The sequence below is a fragment of the Saccopteryx leptura genome, chromosome 2 (genome assembly GCF_036850995.1).
Source record: "Saccopteryx leptura isolate mSacLep1 chromosome 2, mSacLep1_pri_phased_curated, whole genome shotgun sequence".
NCBI lineage: Eukaryota > Metazoa > Chordata > Mammalia > Chiroptera > Emballonuridae > Saccopteryx > Saccopteryx leptura.
Genome location: NC_089504.1, coordinates 115,864,104 through 115,887,576, shown reverse-complemented (window position 1 = coordinate 115,887,576; position 23,473 = coordinate 115,864,104). Strand labels below are relative to the sequence as shown.

At 37.2% G+C, this 23,473-nt stretch overlaps 1 protein-coding gene across 1 annotated transcript in view; it reads left to right on the top strand.

Moving 5' to 3' along the window:
• The window catches only part of FERRY3 (FERRY endosomal RAB5 effector complex subunit 3), a 50,208-nt gene extending 28,246 nt beyond the window's left edge, over positions 1-21,962 (top strand). Inside the window, exons 11-14 of the mRNA XM_066368612.1 lie at positions 9,974-10,176; positions 17,469-17,526; positions 18,081-18,148; positions 19,109-21,962. Of these exons, the coding sequence (XP_066224709.1) occupies positions 9,974-10,176; positions 17,469-17,526; positions 18,081-18,148; positions 19,109-19,201 (422 nt within the window). The 3' untranslated portion in view covers positions 19,202-21,962. The remainder of the gene's footprint in view (positions 1-9,973; positions 10,177-17,468; positions 17,527-18,080; positions 18,149-19,108) is intronic.
• Positions 21,963-23,473: the final 1,511 nt, after the last annotated feature.

Below are 23,473 nucleotides of genomic sequence, written 5' to 3'. Positions count from 1 at the left end.
GTGACAAAGGAAAACAATTTTATTTATATAATTTTTAACTAGTGGTTTATTTTATCACTATCTAGGTATTCACAGTTTGTATCATCTAATTCTCACAACTACTTTGTAAGGAAAGCAGTCAAGAACTGTTTCCCATTTCATACATGAAGTACAGAGGATCTATAACTTGAAGTGATTCACCCACGATCACTCAGCTAGTAAGTGCTAGAGACCAGATCTTTTTAATGCCCAATCTAACTCTTTTTCTACTATGTTATATTACTGCCAGCTCCATGACCCCCATTGTACTAATGGGTAAAACGAGGCCAAGAGACAAGTCATCTAAAGTCAAATGAAGCAGTGCCAGTTTGGGGATTAGTCCTCTGCCTCACTACTGGACCACAGCCCATATTTAATGGTACGTCTTCCATTACCTAACCAGTCATTAGGAGTTTAGGAGGTACTGCACTTCATTGGGTGCAGGAGGATATTCTCTCAGAGAGAGTCCACCATGTTTCTGCGAAGCTGTGTCTTTTATTGCCTTTCAGGAAATTGTAACCAAACTATTTTTCATCAGACAATTTTTTTTACTTTTTATTTGACTATTTCATTTTGATATTTATGTCACTGTCCTTTTTTAAATTTCTTGTTCTGCTTATTCAATTCTTTTAAGTTTGAAAAGAAGAACTTTTCCTAGAGCCTGTCAGTGGCATCAATGAGTATAGATTATGTACATTGATAACTAGAAATGTTTACACATTGTGCTAAATAAACTATATTAAGTACTTTTAATTATATGTTTATCAGTAAATGTAAGTAAAATCCTAAGATAATGACTTTCAGGCCAAGGTGGTTATGTTGTATATCTATCATCCAAAGTCACCTTATATTTGTCCCTCTTTACACCCTTTCCCCAACCTGCTCCCTATCCCCCTCCCCCTAGTAACCACTGCACTCTTATCTATGTCCATGAGTCTCAAGAGTTGTATCCCACCTATGTGTGAAATCATACAGTTCTCAGCTTTTTCTGATTTACTTATTTCACTCGGTATAATGTTCTCAAGGTCCATCCATGTTGTCATAAATGATACTGTGTCATTATTTCTTATGGCTGAGTGATATTCTATTGTATATATGTACCACATCTTCTTTATCCAATCCTCTATCGAGGGGCACTTTGGTTGTTTCCATGTCTTGGCCACTGTGAACAATGCTGCGATGAACATGGGGGTGCATGTGTCTTTACGTACTGATGTTTTTGAGTTTTGGGGGTAGATAACCCAGGAGAGAGATTGCTGGGTCATATGGTCGTTCTATTCTTAATTTTTTGAGGAACCACCATACTTTCTTCTATAATGGTTGTACTAATTCACGTTCCCACCAACAGTGAATGAGGGTTCCTTTTTCTCCACAGCCTCTCCAACATTTGTTATTACCTGTCTTGATAATAGCCAATCTAACAGGTGTGAGGTGGTGTCTTGTAGTTTTGATTGGCATTTTTCAAATAGCTAGTGAAGATGAGCATTTTTTCATGCATCTGTTGGCCATTTGTATTTCTTCTTGGGAGAAGTGTCTGTTCAAGTCCTCTCCCCATTTTTTTTTTTAATTTTTATTTATTTATTTTTTACAGAGATAGAGAGTGAGTCAGAGAGAGGGATAGACAGGGACAGACAGACAGTAACAGAGAGAGAGATGAGAAGCATCAATCATTAGTTTTTCATTGCGCGTTGCAACACCTTAGTTGTTTATTGATTGCTTTCTCACATGTGCCTTGACCGTGGGCCTTCAGCAGGCTAAGCAACCCCTTGCTGGAGCCAGCGACCTTGGGTCCAAGCTGGTGAGCCTTGCTCAAACCAGATGAGCCCGCACTCAAGCTGGCGACCTTGGGGTCTCGAACCTGGGTCCTTCCGCATCCCAGTCTGACGCTCTATCCACTGCGCCACCACCAGGTCAGGCCTCTCCCCATTTTTTAATTGAATTGTTTGCTTGTTTGTTGCTGAGCTTTGTGAGTTCTTTATGGATTTTGGATATTAACCCCTTATCAGAACTGTTGTTTGCAAATATCATCTCCTATTTAATTGGCTGTCTGTTTGTTTTGTTATCAGGTTCTCTTGCTGTGCAGAAGTTTTTTAGTTTGATATAGTCACATTCATTTATTTTTGCCTTTATTTCCCTTGCCTTTTGGGTCAAATTAATAAATTGTTTCTATGGCTAAGGTCATGAGTTTAGTACCTGTGTTTTATTCTATAATTTATTGTTTCAGATCTTACATTTATGTCTTGATCCATTTTGAATTCATTTTTTTGCAGGAGGACAAACTGTAGTCAAGTGTCATTCTTTTGCATGTGGCTTTCCAATTTTTGCCAGCACCATTTATTGAAGAGGCTTTCTTTTCTCCATTGTGTGTTTTTGGCTCCTTTGTCGAAGATGATTTGCCCATATATATGTAGTTTTATTTCTGTGCTCTCGGTTCTGTTCCATTGGTCTGTGTGTCTTGTTTTTCTGCTAATACCATGCTGTTTTGATCATCATGGCTCTGTAGCATAATTTGAAGTCAGGTATTGTAATATCTCCTGATTGGTTCTTTTTTCTCAGGATTGGTTTGGCTATTCAGGGGTGTTTATGGTTCCATACAAACCTGGTAATTTGTTTTTCCATTTCTTTTTTAAAAAATGACATTGGAATTTTGATGAGAATTGCACTATATTTGCATATTGCTTTGGGTAATAATGGCCATTTTAACTATGTTCATCCTTCTTATCCATGAACATGTAATGTTTTTTATTTTAATGTGTCTTTTTGAATTTCCTTTAATAATGCTTTGTAGTTTTCAGTATATACATCCTTTACATTCTTTATTGTTTGTTCCTAGGTATTTTATTTTTTTTGTTGCAACTGTAAAAGGGATTTTTATTTTAGTTCATTTTTCGAAGTTTCATTGTTGGTGTATATCAGTGGTAGTCAACCTGGTCCCTACAACCCACTATGGGGCATTCCAGCTTTCATGGTGTACGGTAGCGAAGCAACCAAAGTATATATAAATAAAAAGATAGATTTAACTATAGTAAGTTGTTCTATAAAGATTTATTCTGCCAAACTTAGCAAAAATCTGACATTAAGTACTTGGTAAATAATTATTATATGCTTTTACTTGCTCTAACTCTACTTTATAAATTTTATAAAGTAAAGTTACTTCCCTACTTTATAAATCACCATTACTGTGGAACCGGTGGGCGGTTAGAAAATTTTACTACTAACAGAGATACAAAAGTGGGCGGTAGGTATCAAAAGCTTGACTATCCCTGGTGTATATGAAAGGAATAGACTTCTGTATGTTGAATTTGTATCCTGTGACCTTACTGTATTGGTTTATTGTTTCTAATAGTTTTTCAGTGGAGTGTTTAGGGTTTTCTATATATAGGATCATGTCATTTGCAAAAAGTAAAACCTTTACTTCTTCTATTCTGATATGGATGCCTTTTATTTCTTTCTCTGTTCTGATTGCTCTGGCTAAAACTTCCAGCACTGTGTTGAGTAGGAATGGAGAGATCAGGCAGCCTTGTCTTGTTCCTGATTTTAGAGGAAAAGCTTTCAGTGTTTTACCATTTAGTATGATATTAGCTGATGGTTTGTCATTTACAACCTTTATTATGTTGAGATATTTTTCTTGTATACTCATTTTCTTGAGTGTTTTAAACATTAAGGGATATTGTATCTTATTGAATGCCTTCTCTGCATCTTTTGATAGGATCACATGATTTTGTTCTTTGTTTTGTTGATATGGTATATAACGTTAATTGATTTATATATGTTGAACCATCCTTGTGCTCCTGGGATCAATCTCATTTGATCATGATGTCTTATTTTTTTAATGTGTTGTTGTATTCGATTTGCTAGTATTTTGTTTAGGATTTTTACATCTGTATTCATTAGAGATACTGGTCTGTAGTTTTCTTTTTTCATATTTTCCTTGCCAGGTTTTGGTATGAGGGTTATGTTGTCCTCCTAAAATGTATTCAAAACTATTGTTTCTTCTTCAGTTTTTTGGAAGATTTGGAGAAGGATGAACCAAATCTTCTTTGAATGTTTGATAGAATTCACTAGTGTAGCCATCTGGTCCTGGGCTTTTGTTATTGGGGAGGATTTTGATAGTTGTTTCTATTTCCTCCCTGCTTATGTCTCTATTTAGTCTTTTCACTTCTTCATGACTCAGTGTGGGAAAATTGTTTAGTTCTAGGAATTTATCCATTTCTTCTAGATTGTTGAATTTGGTGGCATATTGTTTTTCATAGTATTCTACAGTGATCCTTTATATAGCTATGATATCTGTTTTAATTTCTCCTTATTCATTTCAGATTTTGTTTATCTGAGGCCTTTCTTTTTTTTCCTTAGTGAATCTTGGCCAGGGGTTTGTCAATTTTATTGATTTAAAGAACCAGCTCTGTTGTATTAATTTTCTCTATAGTTTTTCTGTTTTCTATTTCATTTATATCTGCTCTAATTTTTACTGTTTCCTTCTGCTGATTTTGGGTTGCCTTTGTTCTTCTTTTCTTATTCCTTAAGATGTGATGTTTAATTGTTCACTTGGGCTCTGTCTTGTTTCTTGATATAAACCTGTAATGATATAAACTTTCTTCTTATTGCTTTTGCTGCATCCCAGAGTTTTGATATGTTGTGTTGTCATTTCATTTCTCTGTAAATATCTTTTGATCTCTACTTTTATTTCTTCTTTGACCCAGTCATTTTTTAGAAGTATGTTGTTTAATTTTCACATTTTTATAGGCTACTTTATTTCTTTTTTGCTGTTGAATTCTAATTTCAAAGCCTTATAGTAGAGAATATGCTTGGTATGATGTTTCAGTCTTCCTGAATTTGTTGATGTTAGTTCTGTGGCCAAACATATGGTCTGTTCTTAAGAATGTTCCATGTACACTGGAGAAAAATGGATACTCTGAAGTTACGGGATGAAATGTCCTGTAAATGTCTAAAATGTCCATTTGGTCTAGTGTGTCATTTAAGGCCAATATTTCTTTATTTATTTTCTGTTTGGATGATCAATGTAGAACCATCAGCGGTGTGTTGAGTTCTCCAAGTATGATTGTGTTTTTGTCTGTTTCTATTTTTAGATCAGTTAGGAGCTGTCATATTTTGCTGCTCTCTGGTTTGGTGCATATATATTAAGAAGTGTTATGTCTTCTTGATACAGTGCCCCCTTTATCATTATGAAATGACCATCTTTGTCTCTGGTTACCCTTGTTGTCTTGTAGTCAGCATTGTCAGATATGAATATGGCTACACCTGCTTTTCTCTGGGTATTTTTTGCTTGGAGAATTGTTTTCCAACCTTTCACTTTGAGTCTACTTCTGTCCTTGCAGCTTAAATGTGTCTGTCAAAGGCAGCATACAGTTGGGTTTTGCTTTTAGATCCAGTCTGCTACTCTGTGTCTCTTTATTGGTGAGTTCAATCCATTTACATTTAGGATAATTATTGACAGTTGAGGATTTACTATAGCCATTTTATATATTGCTTTCTGATGGCTCTGTGTCTTACTTGGCTCTTTTTTGTTTTTCTGTCAGCTGTTGTTTTTTTTTTTTTGGTAGTATTCCATACTTCTTTGCCCTGTTTCTTATTTTTTTAAGGTATGTGTTTCAGCCTAACCAGGTGGTGGTTCAGTGGACAGAGTGTCAGACAGGGACTCAGAGGACCCAGGTTTGAAACCCCAAGGTCACCAGCTTGAGTGTGGGCTTATCCATCTTGAGCGTGGGCTCACCAACTTGAATGCAGAGTCGCCAGTTTGAGCATGGGATCATAGACATGATCCCATGGTCGCTGGCTTGAACCCAAAGGTCGCTGACTTGAGCAAGCGGTCACTTCCTCTGCTATAGCCCCTCAGTCAAGGCACATATGAGAAAGCAATTAATGAACAATTAAGGTGCTGCAACAAAGAATTGATGCTTCTCATCTGTCTCCCTTCTGTCCTGTCCTTGTCGTCCCTCTCTCTGTCTCATTTTCTGTCTCTGTCACAAAATAAATAAATAAACAAATAAATAAAAAGATAACATGCTTAAGTAGTGGCATTTTTGTGGATTGTTACCATTAGGTTATTAAAAGAAAAATTATCATATTTACAAGAGTTTATTATCTTATGAATGCTTTTGACTCCATCCTCCTTTGCTACTGCTGATCTTGATCCTCTCTCTTTTTATGTTATTGTTGTCACAGATTATCCTTGTTCTTATTGTGATCTTTTTGGAGCTTTTACTTGTAGTTTTGTTCTGTTTTGTTCTTTGTATCTGGTTGGATAACCCCTTTAGTATTTCCTGTAGTAGAGGTGTTCTGGTGATAAGTTCCCTTAGCTTCTCTATGTCTGTGAAAGTTTTTATTTCTCCTTCACATTTGAAGGATAGCTTTGATAGATACAGTATTTTTGGTTGGTAGTTCCTCTCTTTCAGTACTTTAAATGATTGGGTCTTCTATCTTCTGACTTATAGAGTTTCTGCTGAGAAATCTGATGATAACCTTATGGGCCTACCTTTATGTTATATTCTTCTTTTCCCTAGCTGCCTTGAGGATTCTTTCTTTGTCATTGATTTGTGACAATTTCATTACAGTGTGCTTTCGAGTAAGTTTGTTTGGGTTGAGGTAAGTCAGTGTTCTGTGTGCTTCTTGGATTCAGGGCTCTCTTTGCACAGGCTTGGGAAGTTTTCATCAATTATTTGTTTGAATAGGTTCTCCACTTCCTTTTCCCTCTTTTCTTTTCTGATGAACCCATTATTCTTGTATTGCTCTTTCTGATGTGTCAGACAATTCTTGTACAGCTCTCTCAGTTTTTTTTTAATTCGTGAGTCCTTCTCTTCTCTCTGTAGCATCTCTAGTTGCCTGTCTTCGATGTCACTGATTCCTCTATCTGGCCTGTTCTATTAGCTAAACTTGTTACCTCATTTTTCAGTTCATGTATTTAGTTCTTCATTTCTGGTTCTTTTATAAAGTTTCAATCTCTTTGGTGAAGTACTCTTATTTGTTCATTAATTTGTTTTATGAACTTATTAAATTGCCTATCATGGTTTTCTCACATCTCATTGAGTATTTTTATAACTTCAGTTTTGAATTCTGTCATTTAACTCCAAGGTTTCCATGTAATTGAGATTTTTTTCCTGGAGATTTTTCATGATCTAGCTGAAGTACATCTCTGTCTTGTTTATTCATGATATTTGATTTCTTCTTCCTTGATAGCATTTGAGTGTAGCATTGTTAAGAACTCTTAACAAGAGATAACTAAAAAATGAAAAATAAAGAAAAAATAAGAAAAAGTATCAAAACATGAAAAATGATAATAAATAATACAAAGATTAAGGCTAATGAAATTCAAATATAAAGAATAAGTAAAAAAGAAAAGATGAGAAAAATTGTTTTTTCAGTTTTGAGTAGTTACTTTTTTGTTTTTCTAGTAGGTGTCACTGTACTACAAGTTTTGGTTCTGTGAAATTCTTGGGCAGAACTCTCCTGAGATGTTGCTATTATAACAATGTAGGCAGGGCTGCAGTCACATTGGTGAGTGGGACGTGTTGTGAGGCCTTTACAGTTTCAGCTTTATGGCTTTGCGCCTTCCCGGCTTTGCAGTTATACAGCTCTAACAATGTCGGTTTCAGGTCTCCAGGCACTCCTCCCCACGTCTCAACAGACCAGGGGATCAGACGCAGAGCACCTCAGCCTCTTGTGAGAGAGTGGCCACAGACAGTCAACACTGGGGGGCCGCCTCTGCCAACTTTCATATTGCAAGGGGAGGGAGGTGGGATCTGGGAGGTTGGGGGGCTGCATTTTGGTCTTCTCTGACACTGCACAGAGCGTGGGCTGCAGGTAGAGCATGAGTTGGGTGCTAGCAGAGTGCACTTGAGCACCGAGCAGGTTGAACTCCGTGGGATAAGCGTGTGCCAATTGAGTGCATTTAAGCACCAGGTGACCCTAACTTAGTGGGCCAAGTGCACACCGAGTAAGTACACACCATGTACCAGGTGGGCTGAACTTTGTGGGCCAAGCACGTGCCATGGAGCGAGTGTTGCAGGCTATGCGCTAGCCGAGTGCCTGCCAATCACAAGCCAGGCAACACCAGCAGACCACAGGGAATGTGACCCTGCACTTGGTTGTGCCCGTCTTAGTTCAGTTCCTTTCCCTCTGTCCCTTAGTCTCTCCACCTCTCCTGGCTCAAAACAAAACCCAAGCTGAAAAAGCCTACCTCCCTCCGTCCAGCATGGAAAAAGAAAAACCCGGTCCCCCAGCTTCTCTCCTTTCCAGATTCCACTGCAAAAGTGTTTTATCTTCCACCTCCCCTTTTCAGCCTGTCCCACCTTCAGTACCTTCAGTGCATGGATCTTTCAGGCGCAACTGCAAGCCCAGCAGGGATTCCTTTGCTGTGTTACAGTTGCTCAATTTGTTGAAATTTTAAGGACAGAGACTAGGGGTATCTTTCATACCACCATTTCTCTGATGTCCAAGAGAGAAGAGTATTTCTTATAAGAGCAAAGCTTTCCTTGAGGGACATATCAGAATTTCCAGGAAATAAGTGTATTTTTAAAAACACTTTATATGTTTTATATTTTGTTTATTTATATTGACATAAACTGCAGAATACAAAAGCTGATGAGATTTTATATTTTGTAGCTAATGTGGCTGCATAGAAAATGGATTGATTGTAGAACATCTGGATTTTAAGGTTCAATGAATCCTGCTCCAACATTCAGTCTCAAACATTTGTTCATTTAACAAGTATTTACTGACTGCCTGCTATATACCAGGTTTTGTTATACATGCCATAGGTAGAACATTAAACAAGATAGACAAAATTCCTATAGTTACGGATTTTAAGCAATGGTTTCTTTAAAATAATCTCAGAAACAATAAAAGAATTTCAGTGCTGAGAGTAAAATAGAACAATGTGAAAGAGAATAAATAAAGGGTGAGGAGTCCTCCAGCAGCTGGGACTGTCAAAGAAGACCTCTCTTTGGGGTGACCTTTCACCTGAGACATGATGAATGAAAAGTCAGCTGTACAAGAATCTTGGGAAACCTTTCACGAAGCAGCCCTGAATTGAGAACAAGCTCTGCATGTTTGTGGAGCTGAACAGAAGCCAGTGTGCTGGGCAGGGCCAGAGAGGTTGAGACAAGAGGATGTTGGACAGATAAGCAGTGTCCACATCATGTAGGCCTTGCAGACCACACAGTAAAGAGTATGGGCCTTTTTCTGAAGGTAGTGTGAGCCTGTTGGATGATTTTAAGTAGGGGAGTGATGTTATCTGGTTTATATATACTGTAAATCGTTTTTCCTGCAGTGTGGAAGTCATTTGTAGGTGGACAGGCATGGGAGCAGAGAGATTCATTAAGAGGCTATTACAAAAACCTAGGTGAGAGAGGATGGTTGCACAAACGAGGGTAACAGCAATACAAATGGCGTGCTCATTTTGAGGTTTTTTTTGGAGGTGTTACTGAGACTAGTTGGTGGTGAGTTGGATTGAGGATTGGGGAAGAGGCATTGACAAAAGAAAAGTAATGAAGGGCAACTTCTGTGTTTCTGTCCTAAGCTAGTTCCTGGACAGAAATTGGACCTATAAATTGAGATGGAGAAGAGCAGATAATAGGGTATGTGGATGACTGGTAACCAAGTAACCTGTTTTTACATGTTAAATTTGAATTAAGTAGGACATATTAAGCATTTATGTCGACACAGAGAAGATCAGTACTCATTTGATTTACTTACTACTTGGTGGTCATTTCATACCAATTTATGAACTGAATGCAAAATTGGCTATTCCTTCTTTTTTTGTCACCTTCTTTCCAAGAATTTAGAATCAGTAATCATATTTGCTTCCTGAACCCAACATAGGTTCCTGATGCACCTCTACTAACTTAATACATTGACTGCCCATTGCAATTATTTATGCTGTTCACTGATGATGGTAATTCATCCATTTGAAAATTGTGATTATATTTGTTGTTCACAGGAGAATTTTACATTACCCAGCATTCTAATCTCTCAGAAATCCATGTTGCTTTCCATCTTTGTGTGGATGACAATGTGAAATCTGGAAACATCACTGCTCGTGATCCTGCCATTATGGGACTCCGAAACATACTCAAAGTTTGCTGTACCCACGACATCACAACAATAAGCATTCCTCTCTTGCTGGTGCATGATATGTCAGAGGTAAGCAGGTAGGAAAATACTACAATCTTATAAATATGTTCACCTTCCATATTATATACTACTAGTAATCATTTTACATTTTAAAGGCACTTTTTTTTAACCAATGGACCTTTGTATCTTCCATCTGATTAATAGAATTGAGTGGCGTATAATACAAACAGTGAATAATTCATAACCATTTATGTTCAGAGAATTATAGCCATTAGTCTATAGAAAGTGAACTGGAAAATTAAAATGATCTTTAGGCATATGCTCCTACTCCTCATCTTCTCTCCCTCCTCCTCCTTTTCTCCATTTTTGTCTTAAATGTAGCACTAGGTTTGCCTCCACATTTATGTTTGGCTTAGGCTAACATTAAAATTGGTTTGTGTTCTCTGATCTGTATCGGTATGCAAAGGAAGGAGATGCTAGATGACGGGAAGAAGCCAGGTTCGTTTTAACATTTTGTCACGGATGCTCTTTGGATAATATTAATATTGACTTCTGCAATTAAAACCTGGCATAATCATGCATTTATTTTATTAAGTATTACACTTTATTTTACATTAAAAAAAAACCTCTTTCCGTGACTGGTTTGCTTTCCCACCTCACTTACATAAAAACTGGCAAGAGTGGTCTCCAAACAGATGGATGCAGACAGGTCCTCCCGGGAGAGCCAGGGCCACCTGCCGATGAAGGGCCCATGTCAGCAGCTTGGTGCCTGCCGGTCTTCAGGTGGCATTTTGAAAAAACAATAAAATAGCCCACTGGTAAGGGGCAATTGTGAATCAGGAAGGAAGTTTGATCATTGATTATTTAAAGTTACCAAAATAAAAGATGTGTGTTAATGCTGTGTGGTAAAGTTCAGTGTAAATGATTTTATGTTTTGCTTTTTACAGTGACTGAATCTCCACTTAGACTGATTATAAGAGGCCTCATTTTCAAACACAATACCCTATATAAACACCAAAATCAATGCTATGTAAGATAGGGTCATTGTAATGGTTTTCCACATGTAGGTTATTTGTCCTTTCACCAGGCACATTATCATTTTGATTAAGAGAATTCTGGCTTCATACATCTCATTCCATTCGCTTCTGTAGCCTCAGTCATACCTAATATAGTATGTGGGAGGACTGACATTAATATGCTTCCTCCACACCCTGCTGGAGCTTTATAAAGACTTAGTTCCATCAGGAGTTTTTAGCCATTGTTAGGTTATCATCACTAACTAGTCTATCTATAAAAGAGTCTTTGGGGAGTAACAAAGAAAGTTTGTGATGAATTTCAGTCACAAGGAAACATCCAAACAGTCCTGCAGCTGGACTCCTGGTTAACCAGTTTATAAAAATGGTCATATGTAGGTGGGAAACAACCTCAAAAACAGTGTTTTCAAAAGTCACCAAGTTCAGATTTTCTTCCAGACATCTGATAATACCAGCATTCCCTCTCCCACAAGGTTACAGAAGTTACATGTTTTAAATTGGGACAGCCAGCTGCAGAACATTAAGTTTATTTCCAAAATGTCCATTTTAATTCACAAAAGTATATTGTGCTACGATCTTAGCATTTATCGTATTTAAACATCCATTCAGGTCAAGAAGTTTATTCTATAAACTCAGACAACACTACACAGGATATAGTAGGAATGTTTGTTTTAGGTTTCCTGCAAGGATCCCAAAGCATTTTTAGGTGTTGTTTTCTTCCTCTAACAAACAGAGTTGCTAGACACTCAGTTACCACATTTTAGTATATGTGTGATGATAATGTCTAGAACAGTCTATATCCTAACGTAAATTAAAGAGCTATAGAAATTAATTGCTGTTTTTTAACAAAGAAAACGAGACAATCTATCGGCACACTAGTTGGAGAACTTACACCATTGACTTCAAAACTTACTATAAAGCTACAGTAACCAATACAGTATGACATTGGCAGAAGAGTAGACTATGGATCAAGGGATAGAATAGAGAATCCAGAAGTAAATCCATGCATTGATGATCATTTGATTTCCAGCAAAGATGTCAAGGCAGTTCAGTGGGAGAAAGGGTAGTGCTTTCAACCACTAGTGTTGGAAGAATTGGATATTCATACAGAAAAACATAAACTTGACTTTTACCTCACTTTAAACATAAAAATTAACTTAAAATGGACCATAGACCTATACTAAAAAAGCTAATACTATAAAATTTCCAGAGGAAAACATAAAACCTTGATGATATCAGGTTAAGCGAAGATTTGTTAAGACACAAAAAACATAAGCCATAAAAGAAAAGCTTAATAAATTATTCCTAATTAAAATTTAAAACCTTTGTTCATCAGAACATACAGTAAAGAAAATGAAAATGCATGTCTCAGATGCTCTGTGACCTTAGGTAACTCATTGTATTTTTCTGTGTCTTTTGTTTAATTTTTAAAGGTTTCTTGTAAAATACAAATTATGTACATCATAAAATTCCATGAAAACATAAGAAATTGTTACTGTAGTTTTAGGAGCTATCAGCATTTCCTCTTAGCTGTATGTAGATATTTCTTAGTCACCTTGTTCTTAAACTGGAAGAAACAAGCCAGAAGACAAACACTTGTTCCTCTGTGCATGTGTTCTCCCATAGGCACTGTTCCTCCTTCGGAACATTGAAGCTGGGAGGTATTGTAAACATAACTTAATCACCAGAATATTCTACTAGTCATTTTATAAGCTTCCAGAACTTTGGAGAAGAGGATTCTTTACTTTTTAGCTCTCTTAGCAACTAGACCCCTTATATTTATCAATCTTAAAGAGTATTGGACACAAAAAGTAGTTTCCTATCAAAGTCAGTTTTTACAGAGGAAGTCACTTTCTTTTTAAATTTTCATAATAAAATAGTGATTCACTTAACCTAAATTTTTTAGCATCTGTATGTTCAGTTTTTTAGAAGTATTATAAAGATACTAAGATGGCTAAAATGTGGTTTGTGCCCTTAGAGAACACACAACTTAAGAAAACATAAATCCCGTCTCCTCCACACTCATCCTCCAAAAAAGACAGAGTAAAATGTGATCATTGAGATAAAAGAGAAACAAGTACTTCTGGCGTTCAGAGAGCAGCAGCACCTTTTGTAGCTGGGGAAGTACTTGATGAAGAAGAAGGAAGGTGAGCTGGACATTGGAGAATGAAGATCAGATTTCAACGGATGGAAATAACAGGAAGGGCATTCTAGGCAGAAGAAATGGCTTAAGGCAAAGTGGGAGGAGGCATTGCAGATCAGTTCAGGCCAAGGTGGACAGATATACTTGAGTAAAACCATTTTTTAATTTAAAAGTCTAGAAGCTGTGGCAGTTTTGGTCCTACTGTAAAGAGCCTTGAATACTAAAAGAAAGTCTAAGATATTATTCATGAGACAGTAAGAAGCAATTATAAGCTATTAAACAGGAATAATATGATCATAAATGTACTTAAATTAGGCAAATCAGTGGTATGGAGGGAAAATTTTGGAGTCCAGGAAACTAAATAGGAAGCCGCAGCAGTAAGTAGGCACGAGGTCCAAAGACCTCAGAGTTTCATGAAGAACTAGGATAATTCAGTGACACATCAGCTCCCAAGAGGGGTCAGCAAGTTTCCTGAAAAAAGGAAACCAGAAAGCTCAATTAGAATAAAATTGAGAAACAGTTTGATAATAATTACTGAATTATAACCCAGCATCAAAAATAATGATCCATAAGTTTAATTGTACAAATTAAACAGATAATTAAATAAATAAATAACATCGCCCATGCAGAAGAATTCCAGATAATATATGTAGATACTTCATTCTTAAGGAGGGGAGCAAAAAAGTCTTCACCTCTTAAGTGTATGCTGCTCACAGTGGATAACTTCTTTCCAAAGAGTACAGGAAAAAGTTTGGCAGGTGGGAAAATAAATTTACAGTGGAGAAACATGAAAAGCACTACCCTCTCAATATCAATAGTCATAAAGCATGTTGACGGTATGTATCCTTGGTATGATGTAATGAAAATCACACTTTACCCCCTTGGTCTTCCTACTAAAATCTATAGTTCAAGTCTAATCATCAGAAAAACATCAGGCAAAGTCTAAGAGAAGGCATCCTACAAAATACCTGACCAGTATTCCTCAAAACTGTCAAGGTCATCAAAAAACAAGGACATTGCCTGACCTGTGGTGGCGCAGTGGATAAAGCCTCGACCTGGAAATGCTTAGGTTGCCGGTTTGAAACCCTGGGCTTGCCTGGTCAAGGCACATATGGGAGTTGATGCTTCTAGCTCCTCCCCCCTGTCTCTCTCTCTGTCTCTCTCTCTCTCTCCTCCTCTCTAAAATGAATAAAGAAAGAAAGAAATAAAAAAAAAAAAAAGATACCCAATTCTTAAAAAAAACAAAACAAAACAAAAAAAAAAACAAGGACAATCTCACTCACAGGCAGGAGAAGCCTCAGGTGACATAATGACCCAGTCCAGTATAGTATCCTGGATGTGGTCTGGAACAGAAAAAGTCATTAGGTAAAAACTAAGGAAATCTACATAAATTATGAGTTTTAGTTAATAATAATGTATTGATAGTGCTTTTTGGGAGAGGTTATAGAATAATTTCTTTGTTGTACTGCATTTACAGAGAAAACAGAATGCACTCAGTACAAAGAAAAAAATATATTTGGGGTTTTATTTTTCATTGATAGCAAATAGAAACCCTTTAGTTAGAACATGACAATTAGACAATATTATGATTGTGGTCAGTAAAGATACTTGGGAGATTTAGAAGATCAAATTCTACATCTGCTTTTTTCTGTGGCTTCTAATTCATCTGGCCCTTAAATGATAGGGGACAACCCTTATTTGTTGGGAAACATTTCCTAAATGAAGTTACAGGTTCTTCAGTTTTTTTTCATGTCAGTTGTTAAAATGGGGCCTTGTAGTGTGTGTGTGTGTGTGTGTGTGTGTGTGTGTGTGTGTGTGTGTGTTTTGCTTATTTCACCTTAATATCATGGCCAGAATATCTGAAATTCCACAACTATTCTTTTACAATGTAGCAGAGATTCAGTTGTAGTATGCTATTGCTTTAGACGTATGTATGTATGTATCATTGAAAACCGAAAGTGAATTAGAAGTATTTTCCCTTCTGTTGTTTAATACAATCTATTCTCTTAATTCTTTTTATTATTATTATTATTATTATTATTATTATTATTTTCCAAGTGAGAAGAGGAGAGATAGACTCCCACATGCACCCCCACCAGTATCCACCTAGCAAACTCCATCTGGGGTTGATGCGCTGGAACCAATCGAGTCATGGCCACAGGAGGGGAAGAGAGAAAGAGAGAGAAAGAGCAAGAGAGAGAAGGGGAGGGGTGGAGAAGCAGATGGTTGCTTCTTCTGTGTGCCCTGACTGGGAATCGAACCAGGACATCCACACGCCAGGCCAACACTACCACTGAGCCAACTAGCCAGAGCATGTTCTCTTAATTCTTGATAAGTGTCTTGATGGCCCCAATTTTAGTAATATGCTAATGTATACAATGGGGGAAACTGAATGTGGGAGTATATGGAAATTCTCATACTATTTTCTTAATTTTTTTGTAAGTCTAAAACTTTCAAAAAAGTCTCTTTTAAACTATCAGGGTAATACCATTTTGGATCTATTAAATTAGTAATAATGTTGAATAATATTTTAAGTAGTATAAATGTCTAGATGCTGTGAACATATGGTGAAATTGGATGGTGGGATGGTGCATATATTGCTAACAGCTGATATAAGTTGATATAACCTGTTAGGAAAGAACCTATATTTTATTTCATTAATCTATAGAAATAAGTATCCCAATAAATTATTTTAAAGTAAGATAGATAAATAAATAGATATACATGTACATAAATACATTCACTACAGTGCTATTACCAAAAGTGGAAATCTAGCTATAGGGTACTATTTAAATAAATTATGATATATTAATTTAATAAAACAACAGTTTTTAAATTGTGTTCTGAAGATTCCCCCAGAATCCTGACCCCTTCTTGGGGTCAGCAAGAGTTTTATCAGTTTTCATTTCTAATACAATAAATATCAAGAAATATAATCTACATAAACAAAAGCTCATTGGAGTTTTCATGATTTTTAAGAGTATAAAATTATTCTAAGACCCAGAAAGATAGCGAATCACTATAATAAATTATAAACCAAGGGTCCCCAAACTTTTTACACAGGGGGCCAGTTCACTGTCCCTCAGACCGTTGGAGGGCCAGACTATAAAAAAAACTATGAACAAATCCCTATGCACACTGCACATATCTTATTTTAAAGTAAAAAAACAAAACGGGAACAAATACAATATTTAAAATAAAGAACAAGTAAATTTAAATCAACAAACTGACTAGTATTTCAATGGGAACTGTGGGCCTGCTTTTGGCTAATGAGATGGTCAATGTCTGGTTCCATATTTGTCACTGCTAGCCGTAACAAGTGATATGACGTGCTTCCGGAGCCATGACGCGTGCGTCCTGCGTCACCGGAAGTAGTACTGTACATGAGCGATGCCGTGCTTTGCGGCGCTGTGACATACAGTACTCCAGGAGCACAAGATGCACTGTTCTGTCACTGACTTCTCACTGACCACCAATGAAAGAGGTGCCACTTCCGGAAGTGCGGCGGGGGCTGGATAAATGGTCTCAGGGGCCACATGTGGGCCGTAGTTTGGGGACCCCTGTTATAAACCTTTTATTGTTATTTTTATGAAGACATAAAACATGGGAAAATAATTCTGATGATATTGAGAAAAAATAGAATTTAAAACAGCATAATCACTGATAATAACTATGGCAAATTATAAATGTGTTGGTTAGAGTCAGACATTGGTACTTGTGTGCTTACTTGGCCAAAAATTGGACAGAAACAGAAAAATGAATGCATTTGGTTAGGCAGCTGGGATGGGATGTTTATTTCAGCTACTTCTGTGGTAACATAATGAAAACATTTTAATGCATTTTAATCCAATATTCATGCTAACATTAAGAGTAGTAGGTAAAATTTCTGTATCACTTATGTTTACAATTCTCTAGAAAGTTTTAAGGATAAATTCATTTTTAAATTATATTTACTAGGCTAGTTAAATTAGCATTTTACAAGTAAAGTATAACATATGGAAGAAGCCATGTGCCTAAAAAAAACAAAAAAATACAGCTGAAATGAACTAACAGTTACCTGAATCTGTTCACAAACTGGGTGATCAACGTTATAGATAAGTTAGGATATGACTACATATATGTGAGAGGGAGTGTTTGTTTACAAAGTTCTATAAGAAACAAGATGTGTCTGTTTCTGCTTTTAGGAAATGACTATACCATGGTGCCTAAGGAGAGCAGAACTTGTGTTTAAGTGTGTCAAAGGTGAGCATAACCTTATGTTTAACAACCTGTATTTCTTCCTTCCAAATCCTGAAAGTAGAGCAACTCGGGAGAAAGAATGTGAAAGTTACCCATTATCTGTTGCCTCAATTAAGTGGTGTAATAAGCAGCAGGCTTTTAAAAAATAACGGGCTTTTTTATTTTTTCCTAGTCACAAAATAAATATTCATCCCTCTTGAAGTACAGGGTGTTATTCATATTTTTCTTTATTGTCTTATTTTCTTTAAAAAAATATAGAGCAACATGTTTGACTAGCCTTCGGTAACCTGTTTTGTGGTGTGGAGACTGAATAGGACTTAAGAAATCATAAGTAAGAGTGCTAAGTTGACAAGGTATTGTTAAGCATCTCTGGCATGGAGAGTTCAGGGTTTCAGCTTCCTTGTCCTTTAGGCTTAGCCTCTCTTAGAGTAAGTGGCTCCCTAAAATGTCAAGACATAAAAAGCCTCACAATGAAAATTCAGTTTATTTCAGTTAAAGGACTGATAGGTTTGAAGACCAGAACTCATAATTCAGCAAAGTCTGTTGTTGTGTTTTAGGTTTCATGATGGAAATGGCTTCATGGGATGGAGGAATTTCTAGGACAGTGCAATTTTTGGTACCACAGGTGTGTTATCTCAATATGTCTCTTATCCCAATTTAATCTCTGTTACAGTATTTTTCTCATACGGTGAGTACATTGCTCCAAACTCAATATAATAGAACGAAATGCTAGCAGCTTCCTGTTTTTTTAAGAGAAGTGTCTGGATGCCACAAAGGCCCTTAATTTACTGTCGGTGGTATTAGCACCTACCACCCGACAGAGAGGGACCAGATAGGAAGAGAGATGAGAAGCATCAGTTCTTCGTTGCAGCACCCTAGTTGTTCATTGATTGCTTTCTCATATGTGCCTTTACCAAGGGGCTATAACAGAGCCAGTGACCCCTTGCTCAAGCCAGCGACCTTGGGCTCAAGCCAGCGACCTTGAGCTTCAAACCAGCCACCTTTGGGCTCAAGCCAGCGACCATGGGTCATGTCTATGATCCCACACTCAAGCCGTTGACCCCTTGCTCAAGCTGGATGAGCCCACGCTCAAGCTGACAACCTCAGGGTTTCGAACCTGGGTCCTCCACATCCCAGTCCAACGCTCTATCCACTGCGCCACCGCCCAGTAAGGCAGAGGAATCTTTATTTAACCCCAAAACCAAACTTGACTCATCTTTCCTTTTTTTTTTCACATTTATGTTCTATAGTTTTTGAAAAGGTCATAAATAAGGGCATTAGCAGAGAATGGTTTCTGTGTAGATCTTAGAAATTAGTGGTATTTTTGTTACTGATTACACTAGTATTATCCAGGGGTTTTTCTGGAATCAGACCTATTGTTTGATAGACACAACATAGGTTCTGAGAGGACGGTGGCAGGAAAGTGCTCCCTGCCCATAGCTGTGCAATTAAATCAGTCATGAAACATAATTTTTATGTATTGAACTCCACATCTAGAACTAGTTCCATAATTTAAAATATTTTTAAAAATTTTTTAAATCAACCATGATTTAACAAATACAAACTTTTTTTTAACTTCTTACAGAGTATTTCTGAAGAAATGTTTTATCAACTTAGTAACATGCTTCCCCAGATCTTCCGAGTATCATCAACACTCACTCTGACATCCAAGCACTAAACTCTTCTCGATCGACACGCTGGCAGAAGAGGATTGTTAAGCTGTCCAGGAATTTGAGCTGTGCTGGGATTCTATCAAGCAAAAGACGTCCAGAAAGAGAACTTGCAACCGAAGCCACAAATCAAATCCTGATAGCTGTTTATTAAACATTTCAAAAATTTACCCTACAGGCTAGTGATCAGCCCCTTACATATACATTTATTGTTCAGGTCTTTTTATGAAAAAAAGTCTCTGTTTTTCTGTTGTCCTATCCTGTCCGAGAATATTAGTGGGCTGAAACTTCCTCTGTATCACACATGCACACGCTGTCAGAGTGTGCACTGCATCTTCATGACATTTGTCTTTTCCCAAAGTATGAATCATATCGGGTACAAGACTTAATTAAGCATACAAATAAAATTTTCTATCTTATTTGTCAAGTGAAAATACGAAAGCTCTGGAATATACATTGCCAGTATGGATGTCTTTTTTTTTTTTTTTTTTTTTTTGCAAGTATGGATGTCTTTTGAAAATCTTTTTGTAGAACCACAAATACATGAAACTGATACACTTTAAATTTTTCTTATTTCAAAAACTTGCTTTTAATCTACTTTTCTAAAGTTTTACACATTCACAATCAGAAAAAGACATGGGATTCTTTACGTCTGTCTGATCCTTCCCATGTGACTTGCCCTTATTTGTTAATTACATTTCATGGGCTGGGACAATAGTGTTCTTATTTGCAAGCCCAATAGAAAGTTAGTCTGAACCAGCACCTGGCAGTATTTAGTGTCCACCAGCAGACGGAGGATTATTTGTATTTCTCCATCCTGCTTTCTGCATTTTCAGCTTCCTCAGCCATTCTTCTACTTGTATTTTTTTTTCTGATAACTGTTCCCATTTCTGTCTCTACTGTTTCCTCTCCTTTTCCATTGTCTTATAGAAAAGGAAAGCATTTTTTTCAAATGCTGTATATCACTGATGTATCCCACATTTGCAATGGGTGGTGACCATTGACCAAGAACATTTATAAAAGCAATAGTTTCATCAAATTCAAATTGTATGGATGCTGTCTCTGGCCAATGGAATGATATGGAGGAGGACCTTTGCACAATATAATGGTATATCTTGATTTCAAGAAACAACGCATGCTGTTAGTATGCCTAAATGTAGTAACTTAGAGACACTCTTGTCATGCAGAATCTCCCCCATAACATAGAATGTGTCATGATTTTCTACTCAAGGAAATGACTGTCCAAGTAACAACACTAAAGTGTACACCCACGCCAGACTGTTTTACACACACTTTCCAAATCCTTTTCCAAGTAACCTGGTGATCTCACCAAGAAAAATGTAGGTATTCATCCCTTAGAGCAAGAAACTGTCTTCCAGACACTACTGTTACCACTAAGACTGATTCTAGCACAAAGCAAAGCAGACAGAGGTGGAAATTAGGGGTGTGCTAGAGCAGTGTCACACACTGTATGAGTGTACTTGACATTGTGAATGGGTCAAGTTGGAGATGAGTGTAGTGGGGTCAATCAAAAGGCATTAAAAGGGGGTTAAGAATCTTCGCACAGAATTTATGTAAGTGTATAGCCAACAGCTAGAAGGGAGCATCTAGGGTCAAAATTCATTCACAGGAATTTGATGGATGTGGCTTCCCAACCCCTTTTTTGTCTTGTCAAAGCTGTTTCATTAAATTATTTATGAAGTAGTGGCTTTCACTCCAGGGCAATTTAAAGTTTCCATTTGGTCTGTCAAATAAAGGTGAATTTTATCCATTATTCATGCGGGACTATATTATAAGATACACAGAAGTGGTAAGATTAAAATAATGCTTATGATGTTACCTATCACTGATGTGAAGACACACCAAATACTAAGCTAATAAATATATAATTTAAGGTACTCATTAAATAATTTAAGTAGTGTGAGTTTTAGTGAAGCAATAGATGAGGAAGTCTTGACTTCTCTATTTGGACCAGGAAGGATGCGATTGTGGCTTCTTGGTGCTCTAGAGGGCTTCTTAGAGGGGAGTGGTTTCAGGCACTTCATGAAAGATGTGAAGGAGTAACCTTAGTAGGCTGAGACTAGAAGGGGCATTCCAGAAGGGAAGCAGGAAAAAATGGTCAGAAGTTGAGAGAAGCTGACCACAGAGCCTTTTTGGGGGTAAGGGTAGAGAGAACGCTGGACCTTGGCACAAATAATGTTGAAGAGTATCAGTGAGCATGAATTTTTCTATTTGTATAAGCAATTAAGTTTTCCCAAGACAAATGACAATGTGATCCTCAAAACCTTGAACATATGCCTTTAAAATCCAGTGGGGGGCATTGAGCCTGAGGTCTCCCGTCAGTACTGCTCTTTCCTCCCCTTCCCCTATTTCTGTTGTCAAAGTACCAAACCCAGCAAGGCTGTGACCTTGCCATTGATGAAGTGTGGCACCAGCTGTTCTCAGCATGACACTGATTGGAATGGAAGAAATGCATGAAAAAGGATTTCAGCAGAAACAACTTGCCTGGGGTTGGCAGATCTCTTCTGGCACAGGACACACTATCATTTGCATCACTTCAGTTGGGTCCTGGCTAATTCTCACAAGAAGAGAAAATGTTCCACAAAGAAAAGATGAAGGTACAGAAACATTTCTTTCTAGAGGCCTTAAGAAACATCAACAGAGCTGAGTTGAAAGAATGGACAAAGATTAAAGTGAATCCTCAGGGCAATTTTTCAGGGTAGTTTTCCCATTTAGATGAAACTGAACTGCTCTGCTTAAAAGTTACAGCAATGTAAAAGTCATTATCATAATTTTGAAATAATAAATTTACAAAACCTTTTTAAACAAAATGCCATGTCTGTAGAGCCATTCAGATCAATGATTTTCTAACCTTTAACCCTCAAACAATGTTTGTATTATCTTCCCCATATTTCCCTGAAATGTTCTGAAAGCTTACTTAAACTAATTGAAACATTTGAGCAATAGTCTTTTGTTAAAGACGTCTCTGGAGCTGAGTGATAATGTTAGTAGCAATACATAGTATCACAGAATTATCATAATATGATTCCAGGCAGATTTACAGAAACAAAATCTTACCATTTTATTTAACCTGTGAGATCCCATCCTAGAGAAATGGAGAAATCCCATTTTTTTGTAAAGCTCAATGACATACTTAAGGACCACTAATTCCAGGAATCGCAAGCTGGGGAGCACAGCAGAAATACTGACGTGAGAGCACATTACAGAGGGAGGGCCAAGACGAGGACCACATAAGCAGCAACTGGGTGGAAACCCACCCAGTAAACAGCAGGTGTGTTGCAGCGTCTCTTCCAGGCACTAAAGCACACTGCTAAGCAAGATTCAGCCTCCGGAAAACTAGACAAAGTGATGAGATTTGAGGGACTGTTTGATTAAAGTAAGAAGACTTGGCAAGCTTTTCTGTGATCTGTGGTGCTGAGAACCTCTAATGATCGAGACAAAAATCTCAAAGCAGGGGAATGGCTGGGTGTACTGAGGTCCCTGCAGGACTAAGGTGTTGGTGATGTCCTGTTCAGTATACAAGATTAGAATTACTGAGTTATTGTGATATGCTCCATAGCTGTCTTACTGGGTTTGTTTTCTTTTTTTCACAAGAAAACAGGATTCCTGATATATTAAAATCTAAGATATACTAGACTTTCTAATCTATATCTAAGACTTGCCAAACTTTATGCTCTATATAGTTAATACTCATTAATCATGGACTCTGTTTGCAAATTTTCCTACTTTCTAAAATGTATTTGTAACTACAAAATTAATAAAGTCATTTACAAAAGCACATAGTCCTCTACGAAGGGAATAGTTTCGTCAAACCCAAGTTGCGTAGGACCTTTGGCAGCACTTTGGGCATCATCGGTGGACGTGCACAGAGTTGTGAAAAATTTGAGTTGCCTAACACACGGTCCCAGCTGAGAGGAGCAAGGTGACCTTCTTTAGCTCTCCTAACATAAACAGGTATCCTCACAGTTTTCACGTTTTTTGCTTTTTGCTGGTGATTTTATTATTTTAAACAGTCCCCAGTGTAGAGCCGCAGCGCTGTCTGTCTAGTGTCCTAAGGGCCAGAAGGCTGTGACGGGCCTCGTGGGGAATATACGTGTGTGATAAGCTCTGTCCGGGCATGAGTCAGAGTGCTGCTGGTCATGAGTTCTGTAGTAATGAGTCAACAATCTAATAAATGGCTATCTCTAAACAGAAACACATGTTTTTTTTAAAAAAAGTTATAGATTCATTGGCTGGTGAAATGTGGTAAGAGGCTTGTA